General features: G+C 39.1%; 1 protein-coding gene and 1 long non-coding RNA gene across 2 annotated transcripts; one reads left to right on the top strand and one right to left on the bottom strand.

The window, feature by feature from the left end:
- Window positions 1–1,849: 1,849 nt before the first annotated feature.
- Window positions 1,850–3,541, top strand: LOC122196167 (uncharacterized). The gene is made up of 2 exons (XR_006187401.1): window positions 1,850–2,200; window positions 2,308–3,541. It is a non-coding gene; the product is annotated as an uncharacterized LOC122196167 (long non-coding RNA).
- A 56-nt stretch (window positions 3,542–3,597) lies between these two features.
- On the bottom strand, window positions 3,598–5,399 carry LOC111920429 (uncharacterized). Its single transcript, XM_042898409.1, has 2 exons — window positions 3,710–5,399; window positions 3,598–3,656 (listed from the first exon to the last, which is right to left on the bottom strand). The coding sequence occupies exons 1-2, from the start codon at window positions 5,397–5,399 to the stop codon at window positions 3,598–3,600; spliced, it is 1,749 nt and encodes a 582-aa protein (XP_042754343.1).
- Window positions 5,400–16,283: the final 10,884 nt, after the last annotated feature.

Raw genomic sequence — 16,283 nt, 5'->3', positions numbered from 1 at the left:
ATGAGTTTGCTCTCTAATGCCTTCCCGATGCTTCTATCATTAATATCCCTAAGGCTATCCGGAGTGGGCATCTTTGAAGACGCGTGATGCTAAGGTGGCGCGACGGAAGACGCGTGAACACCACCTCAAGTGCTGGTGTTCTGGGTGTGACGTGACTCGAAAGATGAAAGGAGACGAGTAAATTGCCAGCGGTCATTTTGACCATTTTGTATCCGTATCCCTTTCCCTTTAATCTATGGAAGTAAAAAGAATGGGAATGGACCTGGGAAAGGGTGAATAAGAAGAAATGGGTGGTAGCTTCTTTAATTTAAGTTACAAATTTGGTCCCTAAACTTGTCTCTTTTAATCTTATTATACCCTTTCATATTTATTTGAATTAAATTAAACCCTTTACTATATATGTTTATTTAATTTTAAAAATTAATAATATGTTTATTTGAATTTTTAATTAGTAGAATGATTATTTAAGTTTATAATTATGTTTATTTTATTTAGTCTAATGCTAAAAAAAATAATATATATATATATATATATATATATATATATATATATATATATATATATATATATATATATATATATATATATATATATAGGGTAAAGTGAACATACCTAACAACCTTATATAAGCTTAGGTACCTAACCACACCATACTACGTAATTTTGTATGTATCATATTTGCATTGTAATCACCCAAAGTTCTTAAAATTCAACCTCATAACTTGATTGCTTCTAAAATCTTTGGACTTTCACCATTATCTTCCTTAAAATGACGTCTTTCTATCGGAGACCCCTTGGTGGGCTTCATATACTACTGTTACGAATCAAATGGTGTAGGAGGAATATAATGGTGAATGTTTGAAAATCATGGAAGTAAATCAAGTTATGGGTTGAAGTTTAAGAACCTTAAACGATTGCAATGAAAATATAATGCAAAACAATGTAGTATAATGTGGTTAGATACCTAAGCTTATATAAGATTTTTAGGTATATTCACTTTACCCATATATATATATATATATATATATATATATATATATATATATATATATATATATATATATATATATATATATATATAGGGTTAGGTTCATTTGAGACCACTTATATTTTGTGAGACCGTGAGACACATTTGTTTATTTTTTGTTTATTTTTTTTTATTTTTTTTATTTTTTTTTAGTTAATTCATGTTCCGAAAATAATATTTAAAAAAAGAATTTTTTGATTTTTCCATTTATTTTGCATTTTAAAATTATTTTTAGAATATGTACAGTGTAATATTCTATTTAGAATATTTCACGTATTTTTAAAAAAAAATAGAATTTTTTTTTAATTTTTTTTAATTTTTTTAAATTTTTTTTAGTTAATTCAAGTTCCGAAAATAATATTTAAAAAAAGAATTTTTAGATTTTTCCATTTATTTTGCATTTTAAAATTATTTTTTAGAATATGTCAGTGAAATATTCTATTTAGAATATTTCACGTATTTTTCAAAAAAAAAAACGGAATTTTTTTTATTTTTTTTTATATTTTTTTTAGTTAATTCAAGTTCCGAAAATAACATTTAAAAAAAGAATTTTTGGATTTTTCCATTTATTTTGCATTTTAAAATTATTTTTAGATTTGGTCTTACGGTCTCATAAAATTAGAATGGTCTCAAATGAACCTGAACATATATATATATATATATATATATATATATATATATATATATATATATATATATATATATATATATATATATATATATATATATATATATATATATATATATATATATATATATATATATATATATATATATATATATATATATATATATAATGTGGAGAATAACCATTCCAATATTTGGTGATGAATTGGTGGTCACTCCCGCCTAATCGGCCATAAGTTGCTAAGCTTCTGATTTCAGACGACACCCAGTTCAATTACACTCACCACATCCATCTCTCAATCCTTCTGTAATTTCTATTTCACTTTTCAAGGTCTGCAAATCCCAGGGTTTGTGAGGCTGTCAAACGTTTAGTGACCAGCTCCACCGCCTTCTGTAAAGACTAGAAACGCTTCTTCTCTGCCATTTGTCGCCTTCACTATCAATCACAGAAACCTTTCCATTGGAGAAAAATCTACCCGACGTTTAAAAAATCCCATCGCTACTTTGATTTCAGGTGATGAGGAATTGCAAGCAGTTCTTAAATAGGTTAGTGCTCTGTTTTTCTTTAAGTTTATGCGAGTTTCTGCTGTTCCTATTCAACTTATGTCCACTGTTTTCCTTTCCGCAACCTATGCTTCCCGTCCTTGCCATAGGGTGATGGAGAGTAAGACGACGACAGGTGTAAGGACACCTGCAGACCTGCGTACTGTAGCTGACCAGCTTCAAAGCCACCCTGGATCTTTAAATTACTTTATTTTGAATCTAATTTCCCCAAATTTAAGACTGATTTTTGAAGTACATGATTTTGAGCTGCTAGTCAGTCAACTTTTTGGTTCACTTTCTTTGACAGTAACTTTAGGGTTTCGTGCAAATCGAAATATTTTCTTTTTACTTGACTTTTATTAGGAAATATAGCATCCTACAAAAACAGAAGAAATTGACACTACAATATGCAAAAAATGAGTTATTTTATGCAACAAATGCCCTATCATGGCTGTTTAATTTGTTGTTGGTAATTTTTTTGGTTAATGTATGCTTACTTGAAGGTTATATTAGACATTTGAATGATAATCCAACATTTCGATCAAACTCCATATAGAGCTAAACCATGATATAGAAGGAAGGAGTATCTCAATCCCTTCCAAAATAATGACATAGGTGACTTTATGGTTTACATGGTGGTTGAATCACAACCACAATCATGAATCGGGTCAGACTTCTACACATGTCATGATCGTCTCAGTCTTGACCATAGTTACCTAATTCGCGGATCGATCCGGTACGGGAACGAGGTACGGGTACGGGATTCACTAGATTGGACGTATCCGATTCGGAGGGGATAGGCTCATTTCGGTACGAACCGGTACGGTGTACCATGAAGTCCGGTACAGTGTACCCAAATGTAAACCATTTTTAGAAACATATTATTGTAAATGTATGATAAACAAGGAACATATTATATCAAGATTACCAAAATACCAAAAACATAGTCTTAATTCATTAAGTACCAAAAGATGTAACAGATTACATGCAAAATTACCAAACATTAAACATCACAAAATTACCAAACATAAAACATCTAATCTAACCGCTGCCTTTTTCCTTTTCCGTTCTCCACGCTTTCTTCATCAAGATTCTCCCAAGTCATTTCCTCCAATCGGGCACTTGAACCTTCTATATAATCGCTTTCCGGATTTATGTCCCATTTTTTCAGGGGTCCGGATTTATAAGATTCTGAGAAATGGGATAGAAGCCGAATGTTTGAGTGAATAAAAACTAGTTTGTCCGCTCTCTTGCAATTTAAACGATTTCGCTTCACGTTATGAATATAGGAGTATGTACTCCAATTTCTCTCCGTCGAGGAGCTACTAATCGGTTGAGAGAAAACTCTTTTTGCCACATCCGCCAATTCCGGAGTCTCCGATCCATAAATTGCCCACCAATCAATTCCGTCCATGGTTACGGCATCGATTTGAGTTGAGGTCATAGAGTAAATTCCTTTCTTCATATGAAATTTCACGAATTGTTCTTGTAAAATTTTTGCTTCTTTTTCACTCTCCGCGATTCTATCAAACGCCTCCATAACACCAAGTACAATTTCTTTGTCTTGGTTGGGAGCTTTTCGTGCCATGCCATCGGGTGCCAATTTTTCTAGGTAGTGCTTATCATAGAATTTTGGATTTAAGGCAAATCCCAAACAATGAAGGGGGATTGTCATCTTCTCCCACCTATCCAAAACAATTTTTTCAACTTGAGGGTAATAACTTGCATATTTATTTTCCCTCATGACATCCTTGATTTCACCTAGCATGCTGTCCATCCTTTCATAAATCTCTCCCATTTTGGGACCTTCACCATCACAAAATTTTAGTAACAAAAATATTGGTTTTGTGATGGCCAATATATTTTCAACATCGTCCCAAAACTGATCATCTTTGACTGTATCGACGATTTTTGACCCAACTATTCGAGTGGCTTCGTCCCCATTCTTGACCCATTCCCGCCAAGAATTAAGAACAATGGTTGTAGAAAGAGCCTCCCTACACTCTATTAATCTATGCAAAACTATGTAGTGTGAGGCAAAACGAGTCTTTGCAACCTTCAATAACTCTAGAGTTGAGTTTTCCCTAAAAAATGATAAAGCATGTGTGTGGTTAATAAAATACTTGACAATACCTTTGCCTCTCTTATAGGTCTCCTCTAGCCAATAAAATTCCTTCGCCAAGTCCTTAAAAATGAGATTTAAGGTGTGCACGCAACATGGGGACCAAAAAATATGTTTGTGTATCCTTTCGATCTCCCGCCCGGCAGCCTTGCAATTAGCCGCGTTATCGGTTACAACTTGTAATACATTACTTGGTCCAATATTATCGATGGCTCCAACTAGAAACTTTGAAATTTCTACCCCCGATTTTTCAACCCCCGAAAAGTCTTCCGCGTACATGAATGTTGCACCACGGGAATTAACCGTAAGGACATTGATGAGTGGATTATGTTTCACATTAGACCACCCATCTGAGACTATTGAGACTCTTTGTGTGATCCACGTGTCCTTAATCGGTGTAAGCTCCTTCTCAACGTCCCTAACACATTCATCAAGTAATACAGTTCTCGCTTTTTCACACGATGGGGGTTTGTATCCATCCGGTGCATTCTTGATGGCGCTAATCATTTCAAGGAATTGCGGGTTACGTAAAATATTGAAAGGGATTCCATTGGCACATAATCCTCGAACTATCTTCAAGTCCACCACGTTCCTCTCTAATATTCCAAATGATTCTTCAATGCGTTTCCTTGAAGATGCATTTTTAGAGAGAACGGAATTCTTCAAACACTTTGCAACTCCACTGTTTTCTGCTTCTGTAACCTTCTTCCTAAGACTTTCTCTTTTCCGTTGATCTTTAACCATGATAGGACATCTTCTAATATCGGCGGTTTTCCCTACAGCAGGTCCAAAAAAATGGACATGGATTCGGGTGTACGAGCTGGTAAACTTGCCTTTACAATGGTTACAAACCCACTGTTTAGAACCTCTAGCATTTTTACTGTTTCCTGCACCACAGAATGTAACTTCTTCTAAAAGTGGTCTGCTTGCATCCTTTCCTTCAGGGATTGTTGATCTTTGTTGTGTTTGCTGTACTTCATCATCAACATTAATATTGTAATCTGCTTGTGTTTCACTGATGTGGGTGTTGCCTTGTGTTTCACTGTCTGCTGGAGTATTGGCATTTCTTCCAAACGCCATTTTTTCTCAATCGGTGAAACAGTAGAGAAATTGGAGAAGAAGACAAATTGGAGATGAAGAGAAATTGGAACAGATTTTGGATGAGATAATAGAAATCGAGTATCATAATATATTTATATCCATAAATTTGATATCTTGGTACAGAGGATTTGGTTGGAGATCGAGGAGACTTACGACTTTTTCCAAGCGTTTCGTTAATTCCCGCCAAATTAAAGGTTGGCATTGACTTGGCGTCCCAATCGACATCCCAATTGAAGCGATTCACAAAATTCATCGTACCATACGCGAATTGAAGATCGATCGGCCCTTTGCCAAGCATCGATTTGGTACACTGCAATCCCGATTCTGCTCCCGTTCCCAGACCGATTTGGTACGCCTTCGTACCCCGATTCGGTACACAGCGAACCGGTACGAGGTACGCAGCCTTAGGGGCGAATTAGGTAACTATGATCTTGACTATACCATACCATACCATAGTTGGTGCTACTATTTAATTTAACATTTTCTTTTTGGATCCATTCCTTGCAAAAAATCCACTTGCAAAGCAACTTTGAAGAAAGCCGATCACAATGTCGGAGTAGTTGGAAAGGTAAAGCCTATTTCTATTAATTTATTTATTGTCATTTTTATGTTGACCGAAGTATTAGTTTGTTGAACCTTTTAGTCATCTCAAGTGATCTGAAACGCTAATTACCAGATTATTTGTCATTTTTATGCTAGAACTTAAGTTTTTCAATCACAACACAAATTAAATGCACCAGAAATATGAAAGAGATGTAAAGAGAAGATTAGATAGGAACGTATTATTCAAATGTTGTATAGATAAGGTTTATTTGTTTAAGCTTATCTTTGTGTGTGTGTGTGTGTATATATATATATATATATATATATATATATATATATATATATATATCAGATAATAGCCTACGAGTTTTGTATGGCAAATACATATTTTAACTTGGTATCAGAGCTTATTCTAGGGCTCTCGTTTCTATCTCTCTTTCTTTCATCATTGGCCACTGGTTTCCCCTTCCGTTCTCGCCATGTCTACTTCTGCTTCAAACATCAATTCCTCTAAGATCGCCACAACTATCACATGTAAGCTTAACCGATCGAACTTTCTGCTTTGGAAAGCACAGGTGGTGCCCATTCTTAAGGGTGTTCAGCTGTTCGGCTATCTCGATGGTTCAATTGAATCTCCCACTGACAAAGTAACCACATGGGCTGGCGCTGAAGCACGGGAAATAGTCAATCCTGAGTATAACTCATGGATGGTGCAAGACCAAGCGATTATTGGTGGTCTTCTGTCTTTTATGACAGAAGAAGTGTTGGCTCAACTTACCCGATGCACAGATACTTCAAGTCAACTGTGGACTGCTCTCCATACTATGTTCTCAACACAACATAGAGGTAACTCTATACAAATACGCACTCAACTATCAACAACCAGGAAAAGAGATTTAAGTGCAGCTGAATATTATCAAAAAATGACAACACTTGCTGACACGATGGCGAACATTGGCCATCCCATGACTGATGAGGATGTTATTGGCTACATACTAGCCGGCCTAGGACCAGGTCACGGTGATCTTTTCACTGCCATCACAGTCCTCAGTGATCAGCATAAGGTAACTCTACCTGAGTTTTACTCATATCTAATAGCTCATGAAACGCAGGCCACTGCCACTAACAGCATGACTGAGTTCACCTCTTCAGCAAATAGCGTGACTCACCAAGGTTCAAATCAACCGCGACGAACCTCAAATAATCCCAACAATAACCAGCGGTCCAACTACCGTGGAGCAGGATCAAACAGAGGTCGAGGACGTGGCTAAGGCAGGAGTAACGGTAGCCCAAGATGTCAAGTCTGTTTCATACCTGGTCACAGTGCACTCAACTGTCGAAACAGGTTTAATCACGCTTATCAAGCTGATGATTATCGTGGGGGTAATAGTGTCACTACAAGTCCTTACAATGGAGATCCAAATTGGTACATTGACACTGGTGCTACGACATAGTTATCGATAACGAATAGCGGTAAATAGCGACGGGCCACCTATAAGCTACGTAGCGAATAACGGTAAATAGCGACCGCTATTTCATATTTAGCGATAGGTATAAAAGTATTAAAAAATATTTATTATATACCTATTAGACGTATTTAGCAACGTTTATACGTATTTAGGAGGTGGACGCAAGGATTCAGAGCAGAGCAAGTCCAAAGCATAGAGGCGGGAGACGAACGAGACTGGATGTTAGTTAGCGCCAACCCTAATACGTTTATTCCAGTTCTTTTTTTTTTAAAAAAAAAAAACCCTATCGCTAAAAGCCTCGCTTTCTGTCGCTATTTAGTCCATAGCGGTCGATGACCACTTCGCCACGTTATTCGCTATAGTGACCGCTATGGTCGCTATTGACAACTATGGGCTATGGATCATCTCACCAGTGATTTAGATCGACTTTCTGTCCAAGAACATTAAAATGGCAAGGATCAAGTACAGGTTGCAAATGGCATAGGTGTGAACATTTCTCATATTGGTCATTCTAAAGTATCCGGTTTAGGAAAACCTCTTATTCTCAAAAATGTCTTATGTGTCCCAAATATAAACAAACATCTTCTTTCTGCATACAAGCTTGCTTATGATAACAATGTTTTTATTGAATTTCACAACAATGGTTTCTTTGTTAAGGACAAACTCACGAAGAAAATCCTTCTAGTCGGTAAAATCAAGGCTGGTCTCTATCTAGTGCCATTCGAGCAATCTTCAACACCTCATCGTGCTTCATCTAGTGTTCGTGTTTCATCTTCTCAGTGGAACCGGCGGCTTGGTCATCCGTCTTCAGTAGTAGTCAAGTCTATTTTGAGGTCTAATAATTTAGGGTGTTCTTTTGATAGTAATTTCTCTGTTTGTGATGCTTGTCAAAAAGGGAAGAGTCATCAACTCTCGTACAATAATTCTATTCGTGTTACTTCTTTTCCACTTGAGTTGGTTCACACGGATGTTTAGGGACCTGCTCAACTGTCTAGTGGTGGTTTTAAGTATTATGTGAGTTTTGTCGATGATTACAGTCATTATACCTGGATATATTGTAACATCCGGATTCTTAGGGTTATTATGGTGTAGATTAATCTTGTGATTAAAGGAGAGACTCGACGAGTTGAGGATCCAACGCGCCGAGTCGAGTCGGGCTTCTCACGCGGATTTAATGAGTGGAATCAACGAGTCATAGGAGGGACTCACCGAGTAGGTGCTGGACAGAGAAACCCTAATTTCTCGGGTTTGGAACCTATTTAAAGGTCCTTATGGTCTTCATTTGCGGCCATTACACCCTGAGAAACCCTAGAGAGCAGAGAGAAAGCATGTGGTGCAAGAGGAGGGCTAATCCATCATCTTTTAGCGTGTCTTAGCAAAGGGAAGGATGGATTTCGAGCTAGGATGTCCTGTGGGACTCAAATCTTCCATCATTTCATTCAGAGCTGATGTGAGAGGTAAGGATTCATGTCCATCTTCGTTTGGGTGATAGATTTCATGAAGCTAGGGTTTCTTCTCTTCTTTTGGTAAGAGATCTAGAGTATGTGATGCCCTCTTGTGTCTATATCTTTAGATTTGGACCTTAAGAGGTCCAGAGAGTCCCTATACCCTAGCTTTATGCAGTCCTTTATGAATTTGGAGCTAAGGTTATCATTTTAAAGGTTATTTATCCATTTATGGCTATATGTGGGTTGTATGAACGTAAAGTTTGAACCTTTAAGTGTTTATTGAGCTTGGGAAGGTTGGATCTATGGATTAGAGGAACAGATCTGACCTCAGAAGGTTGTTTGAGTATGATCATGAAAGCAACTCGCTGAGTTCATAATTGGACTCGACGAGTCGAGTCAGGTTGCCCAGCGATTCGAATTCAATGGAAACCCTTCTGATGAGTTATTAAACAAACTTGAAGATCGATTAGATCTTTGTAACAGGTAGTGCGAAGAGCATAAAACAATAAACAAGACAAGATTGAATCACAATGTGTCGAATGATTAATTCAAACAATCCTCAGCAGAGCTCGACTAAGAACTTCCGTTGTAGAGGATTTAGGGTTACAAGAACGATAATAAAACTTCTTTGATCAATCTATTCTATTTTTTCTATCGTTAACCTAAGATGCATGCAAGCACCTATATTTATAATAAACCCTACTATACTCACGGATGGTTAGGCCCATACCGGAAATACAAAAACGGACTAACAAACGAGCCCAATAGACGCAACATACAAAACATGACCCAACAATCTCCCCCTTTGCGTCAAATTGGAACGAGACTACTTCTTCTTCTTGCTTGGGCCAGCAGCGAGAACTTTATTTGTGGTGTCAAACAAACGAGTGATTAGCGAAAGAATCGTTTGTCTGAACCGAATGTACCAGTGTATCATGTCATCGAAGTACTTGACATCATCCGCTGAGTTTTGCTTGCATCTGTGGATGATCCCCAAAACATGCTCTAAGCAAGCAGTAGTGTACAGATGTTTGTCAGCCAAGGCAAAAAAACATTTCTGCCCTTCGTTCCTGGTGAACATGACCGAATTCCTTCTCGAGTCAATTTTTCCCATCTGCATTTGGTTCAGATCACTGGTAGAGCCAACAGGAGATATTGTTGGTTTCTTCTTAAATACGCTTGCTATCTCCTGATCCATCAGCGCAACTTCCATGATGTAGCACACGAGCATCCTCTTGAAATGGTCGATGATCGGACCGTATTCAACTTCATTGGTTAGAAGGATGTTGTGCAATATTATCCAATCATGGGGATTGAGGTTCGGAAGATCTGCAAGAGAAATGGCATGTTCAGTTTTGGCAGATCCCCGAAGTACCTTGAACCGAATGTTGATGAAGTTCCCTTCACTGTACGGCTTCAAGACCCGAACGTTTACAATTTTCTGAGCGCTCCAAGTCTGATATTGAGGATGAGCGGCCTTCAGATAAAAATTGATCAAGTCCCGATCAACCTGTGGATAAGGATGAGGGAACTTTGAAACGTTGGCGAAGGCGTGAAAGATGAACGCCTTTCGGGTCAGAGGCATGTCGAATTGAGAGTCGACAGTGTTGGAACAATCAAGTGATATTACAGGTTCCAGCCACAAGATACTTGGAGTGTCGATGGCTTCTTTTATCATCCTCTCGAGAGTCCAAGCAGGAAAAAGAGTTTTCCTACTCTCAAGAAGGTCGTGGGCTTCCTTCTGTTTTCTTTCTGCTTCTTCAGCTTCTCTAGCCACACGAGCACTGATATCAGCATCATCAATTCGACGTTTTCGCTTTAAAAGATCAGCGATAGTCTCTTCATCTTCATCTTCTTCCTCAGCAATGTTCTTGCCTTTATCTTTCACACCGGAACCGGAGGCTTGGCCTACTGGAGGAGGTTCGGTTGTGTGAGTTGCCTTTGAGGATGGAGGTGGTTGAGACATGGAGTCCTTCTCTCCCCCTTGTTTCGGAATGGACACGAAATCAAGTAACCCTTCAAGTTTGCTTAGCAGGTCAAGGGCTGGAGCGGGTTTCTCTACAAGGTCACACCTCACAGTGTAGTTAAGGATGGGATCATGTGCTTCGAGGATGTTGGAGATGGCAGAGTGGACATCCGAAACACACGACTTTATCACCTCCCTTTCAGACCGAAGAGAGTCAATCTCTTGCTGAGAGTGAGAGAGTTGAACACTCTTGACCTTTAGAGCAGTGGTCTTCTTGGCCAGAACATCCATTAAAGAGTTCTCAGTAGCCAAATCTTCTTGTAGCTTCGATAGACGCTCGTCAATGGTTGCACAAAATGCTGAGTTGTCGTTGGAAAGCATTTGACGAAATGAAGCGAAGGACTTCAACTCAGTTGAGACAGACGTTGTCAACTGTTGAACAATTGGTTCCAACGTAGTCTTAGCAACATTTGCACTCTCCTGTAAAGACTGTAACAGGACGGAGGCATCAGAAAATAGTTTATCGACTTTTTCGGTCGCATCCTGACAAGCTTTTGTTGAGTCGTCGATGGCGGAGGTTGCATAAGCAATGGAATCTTGCTGAGCCTTTGAGAAAGCATCAACAATCTTCTGAACTACATCTTCAGAAAGGGATGACTGAGTAGTGGAAGAGGAGGCGATGAGCAAGTCAATCTTATCATGAAGCTCCTTGAGATGTCGCTTGGTTACGGGAGCATCGTCATCGTCATCACTCTGAACTTGAAACAGATTGTAGTAGACCGAGTCAAACATCATATCCTCTCTTCCAAGGAGTAGTTCTTCTCCTTCTGAAGCATGATCAGGAGAGGGTGGGGGTGGTGAAGCTGGTGGAGCTGAAGTGTGAGTAGGTTCGGGGTGGGTTGTTTTGGGCTTTGGTGTAGGTTCGGGTGCTTTTGTGGTTTCGGGTGCTGGAGTAGGTTCGGGTGCATCAGTATGAACCCCCGTATCAGATACGTTGGCTCTAACATCTGTAGTGGATGTTGTGGTTGCTTCGGTGAATATTGGTGTTGGTATGGGGATCGAAGTGGATGGTATTGAAGTAGTGGAAGTTATTGGGGGAATAGAAAAAGGAATGGTTCTAGGTGGAGAATTAATGGGAGAAGTAGAGACATGAACTTCTGGTGTAGGAGATCTGGGTGGAGTGTTGCCACGTGGAGATTCGTCAGAATCCAAACTCTCACCCTCAGACTCGCTTGAGGAGGAAGCGATGATCAGCTTTCGCTTGGGCTGAGTTTTTCGGCGCTTTTGCTGCGGAGACTGAGCAGCCTTGGTTGGTTTCCTCTTCTTTGGAGAAGGGCCTTTAGCCCTTTTCGCCACCTGTTTCCCTTTATCAGCCTTCTTGCCTCTTGGAGCAGGCTTGTCGGCGTCATGAATGGACTTCAACATCTCCGAAGTGAGATCCCTCGGACCAGAACGCTTGAATTCTTTGTATGTTCTGATAATCCGACTATCAGCAGGAACGTCGCCATACATAGTTTACGGAATTGAACCGTTGAATGGAAACTTGGAAGCATCCGAGACAATGATCTTCGTGGTATGGAATGTACCAATCGAAGACATTGGAGCACTAGCGACAATGGGGACGTGGTACTTGTCCATCACTCATTTCGTGATCAAGGTCCAAAACCTAGCGTAAGAAACCTCTGAATGCCTGGAAGTAGAGGAGAGACTCTGGATGAGCTGTTGCCATAGAACAGACCCATAATCTACATTGATGCCATTGTAGATTCCATACATTATTGATAAAAATAACCGACTGGCACCATCAGATCCAGCACTTCTTTCAGAAAGCCCTTTGAATAGAACAGTGAACATCCCGTTCCACTGTGGAGGTAGGGACGACTTCTTGAACTTTGCGACTGAAGTAAGCACCTCCGTATAACCCATATTGTAAAACATGTTGAACAAGTGCCCCAGTGGAATCGTCTCAGGGTTAACCCTCGTAGAATCAGCTTCAAACCCTAACAGGGAGCAAAACCTTTGCTTTGAAATTGAGGCTTTGTGCTGAAAAACATCAAAGAAGATTCTGTCAACAGCCTTGTCATAATGAGCAGTCGCAAAGATTTGCGACAAGAACTCCATCAGAACAGATTCAGCCCTTGTAAGTGCAGGAGCGATCGGAGAAAACTTCAAGCACTCGATAATGGGGAACATGAAGGCATCGTAAGCTTGAGGAGTTAAATCAATGATGAGGCTTTGTTGTGGGCGAATGGATAGTATGTGGGATGTTGCGTGAACAGAAGAAGAATCTGCCATTGCTTGAATAGAGTGGAGAAGATGATGAACATGCAAGTATTAAGGAATTTTTGCTCTCTGGAAATTTTGATTGCGGTAAATAGGTAAATGAAGTATTATGTTGCCTTTTATACTGGGGATTTAGGAGAGAGAAAGATCTTCCCAAATCTTCAATTGAAAATCGAAGAGTTTTCCGGAGTTGACTGATGCGTGACAGTTGGGGTAGCCGATGATCACGCATGAGAGAGAGTGTCAGACCCCTAAAAACACGCCTCCCATCAAGCGCCGTTTGGATATGAACCGTTTCCGATTCACACGCGCCCCTTCTGCGCCATTTGGAGATGAGACGGTTCCAATTCGCACGCTTTCCCTTTTGCGCCGTTTGAAATCAAATCGATTAGACTCCCGCCTGAGTCAGCAAGGCTTCATCTTATCCCTTTAAATTGTAACAACATCTTTTGAAAAATCCCCCACGTGGATTAAAATCAACCACAACCTTTAATCAACCATTAATCCAATGAAAATGCCTGTAATTATTAGAACATGAATTTTGGAAAATCAAAGATTTTCGTGCTAAGAGTGTAAAAGAAAAGAAATAAAGCAATACTTTTTAGGAAAAAATGTGATGTCAATAAAGACACGAAACAAATGATCCCGGGCACGAATCTCTTCCTCCAAAGTCAAGAGAGACCTTAAAGTGTTTGTTTGGTTTCCCGTTGAATAACGATCAAACACTTATTAAGAAGTGTTGAAAGGCTCCTTTTAACTAGGCTTATAAGGGTGGCTTTCGCTTCGATTCAACATTCCTAATCTTGATATAAGATAGAAAGTGAACGAAGTACTTGTGAGACCGGTGTAGTCTGTTGAACAAGTAGGTTGAGAATAATTTAAACTGGCTAGGAATATAAAATCTCAAAAAAAATTAAAACTGGATCCCAAGGGAAGAAATGTTATTGGTTGTAACAATTTCATAGGAATCACACAAAAGAAAAATTTGAGATAGCATTAAGATACGTCCGTCAATTCAATGGTGAAAACTAGAGCAAATTAATTGGTCACCGTCAATTCGTATTGGGTATTGAATTTTGGGTTTCACTTAGCTCGTAGTGGCACGAAACTAAGATCATGAACACAGTTATTGTGTAACCATAAACCTCAGTGGTAATTTCTGAGAGTCTCAAGGGTTACGTTTGTGAAACGAGTGTGATGGAGAAATGAAATGTAGATGGTGTAAGAAATCAAAGTACCTCTGCTGCGAAAAATAGGACCAAGTAGAAAACTCTTATCTTATGTGAGAAGAGAGTTAGGTAGCTCATGATTAGAATAAATATGATAGCCTAATTGGGAAGACAAGGTTTGTGTATACCAAGTCATTAAGGCTATTATTCAGAATCAGGTGAGGCTTTGGACACATACAACAGTATGCTTCTAGGGACACTTAGCTAATGTCAACAATTTCCCCATAAACGAACACACAAATAAAATTAAAGCCAAAAAGAAAATAAAGAATAAAATATTTTTGGAGTTTTTGATAATAATAATAAAAAAAAAGAAATTTATTTTTTTGGAACCGAACCCGAGCGTTCGGTCTATTTCGGTTGTGAAAAACTTTGGAACTAAACCCGAGCGTTCGGTCTATTTCGGGTGAGAAAAATTTTGAAACCGAACCCGAACGTTCGGTCTATTTCGGTTACCAAAGAAAATAGATTTTCAAAAAGAGAATAGTTTTGACAATAAGAGAAATGCATTTGGAACAATGATACAAAAGATTTACAACCAAGAAAACTATCTTTGATTGAGGAGCGAAAACCAGATGATTCAACCGAACCCGAGCGTTCGGTTCATTTCGGTACATTAGTGCAAGAGCCGAACCCGAACGTTCGGTCGATTTCGCTTTTTACGTTTGAGTATGAGTGGTAATTTTTGGTACGGACTCCGATTCCATCATGCCTAGCCCTTGTAGAATTTTGTTAAACGATGCTTCAGGAAGAGCTTTGGTGAAGATGTCAGCCAGTTGATCAGTGGTTCGAACAAAATGAATTTCGACGTTCCCATCTTCCACATGATCTTTAGTGAAGTGATACCTCAGTGCTATGTGCTTGGTCTTGGAGTGTTGCACTGGGTTATGACAGATCCTAATTGCACTTTCAGAGTCACAATATAGTGGGATCTTTTTCATATTGAGTCCATAGTCCCGGAATTGACTTTGGATCCAAATCACTTGAGAAGTACACGAGGCAGCTGCAATGTATTCCGCTTCAGCTGTAGACAAAGACACACAAGTTTGTTTCTTTGATTGCCAGCTAACCAACTTCCCGTCAAGGAATTGGCAGCCTCCCGTGGTGCTTTTCCTGTCTAGTCCACAACCTCCAAGGTCTGCATCTGGGTAGGCTTGAACGAAGAAGCCTGAGTTGGATGGATACCATAGGCCTAAAGAGGTAGTTCGCTTGAGATAACGGAGTATGTTCTTCACTGCAAGCATATGAGGTTCACGTGGATTCGCTTGAAATCTAGCACAATAGCATACAGAGAACATTATATCAGGCCTGCTAGCAGTAAGATACATCAGAGAGCCGATTATCTGGCGATATAGCGTAATATCAACTGCTGGCTTATCCAAGGATGGAGTGAGCTTGGTGCCGAACGCCATTGGAACTTTAACCTTCGAATCTCCCATCATGCCAAATTTTGCAAGGAGAGTCTTTGTGTAAGCCTCCTGATTAATAAAGATGCCTTCGGGTCCCTATCTAATATTTAAACCAAGGAAAAAGTTAATTGGACCCATTGAGCTCATTTCAAATTTAGTCTCCATCAGCTTTTTGAATTCAGCCGTTAAGCTAGGATTCGTTGAGCCAAAGATGATATCATTGACGTAAATTTGAACAATCATAAGGTGGTTACCTTCCTTCTTACGAAAGAAGGTTGGGTCAACCGAACCTTGTTTGAATTTGGACATCTTTAAAAACTTGGTAAGCGTTTCATACCAGGCTCTCGGAGCTTGTTGCAGTCCATATACGGCTTTGTCCAAAATGTAACAATGATTAGGGTACCTTTCATTTATGAATCCAGGAGGTTGCTCCACGTACACGGTTTATTCAAGTTCTCCATTTAGAAATGCACACTTGACATCCATTTGGTAGACTTCAAAGTTTTTATGTACAGC

Source organism: Lactuca sativa, chromosome 9 (assembly GCF_002870075.4).
Source record: "Lactuca sativa cultivar Salinas chromosome 9, Lsat_Salinas_v11, whole genome shotgun sequence".
Lineage (NCBI taxonomy): Eukaryota > Viridiplantae > Streptophyta > Magnoliopsida > Asterales > Asteraceae > Lactuca > Lactuca sativa.
This window is presented reverse-complemented; position numbering and strand designations above follow the sequence as displayed.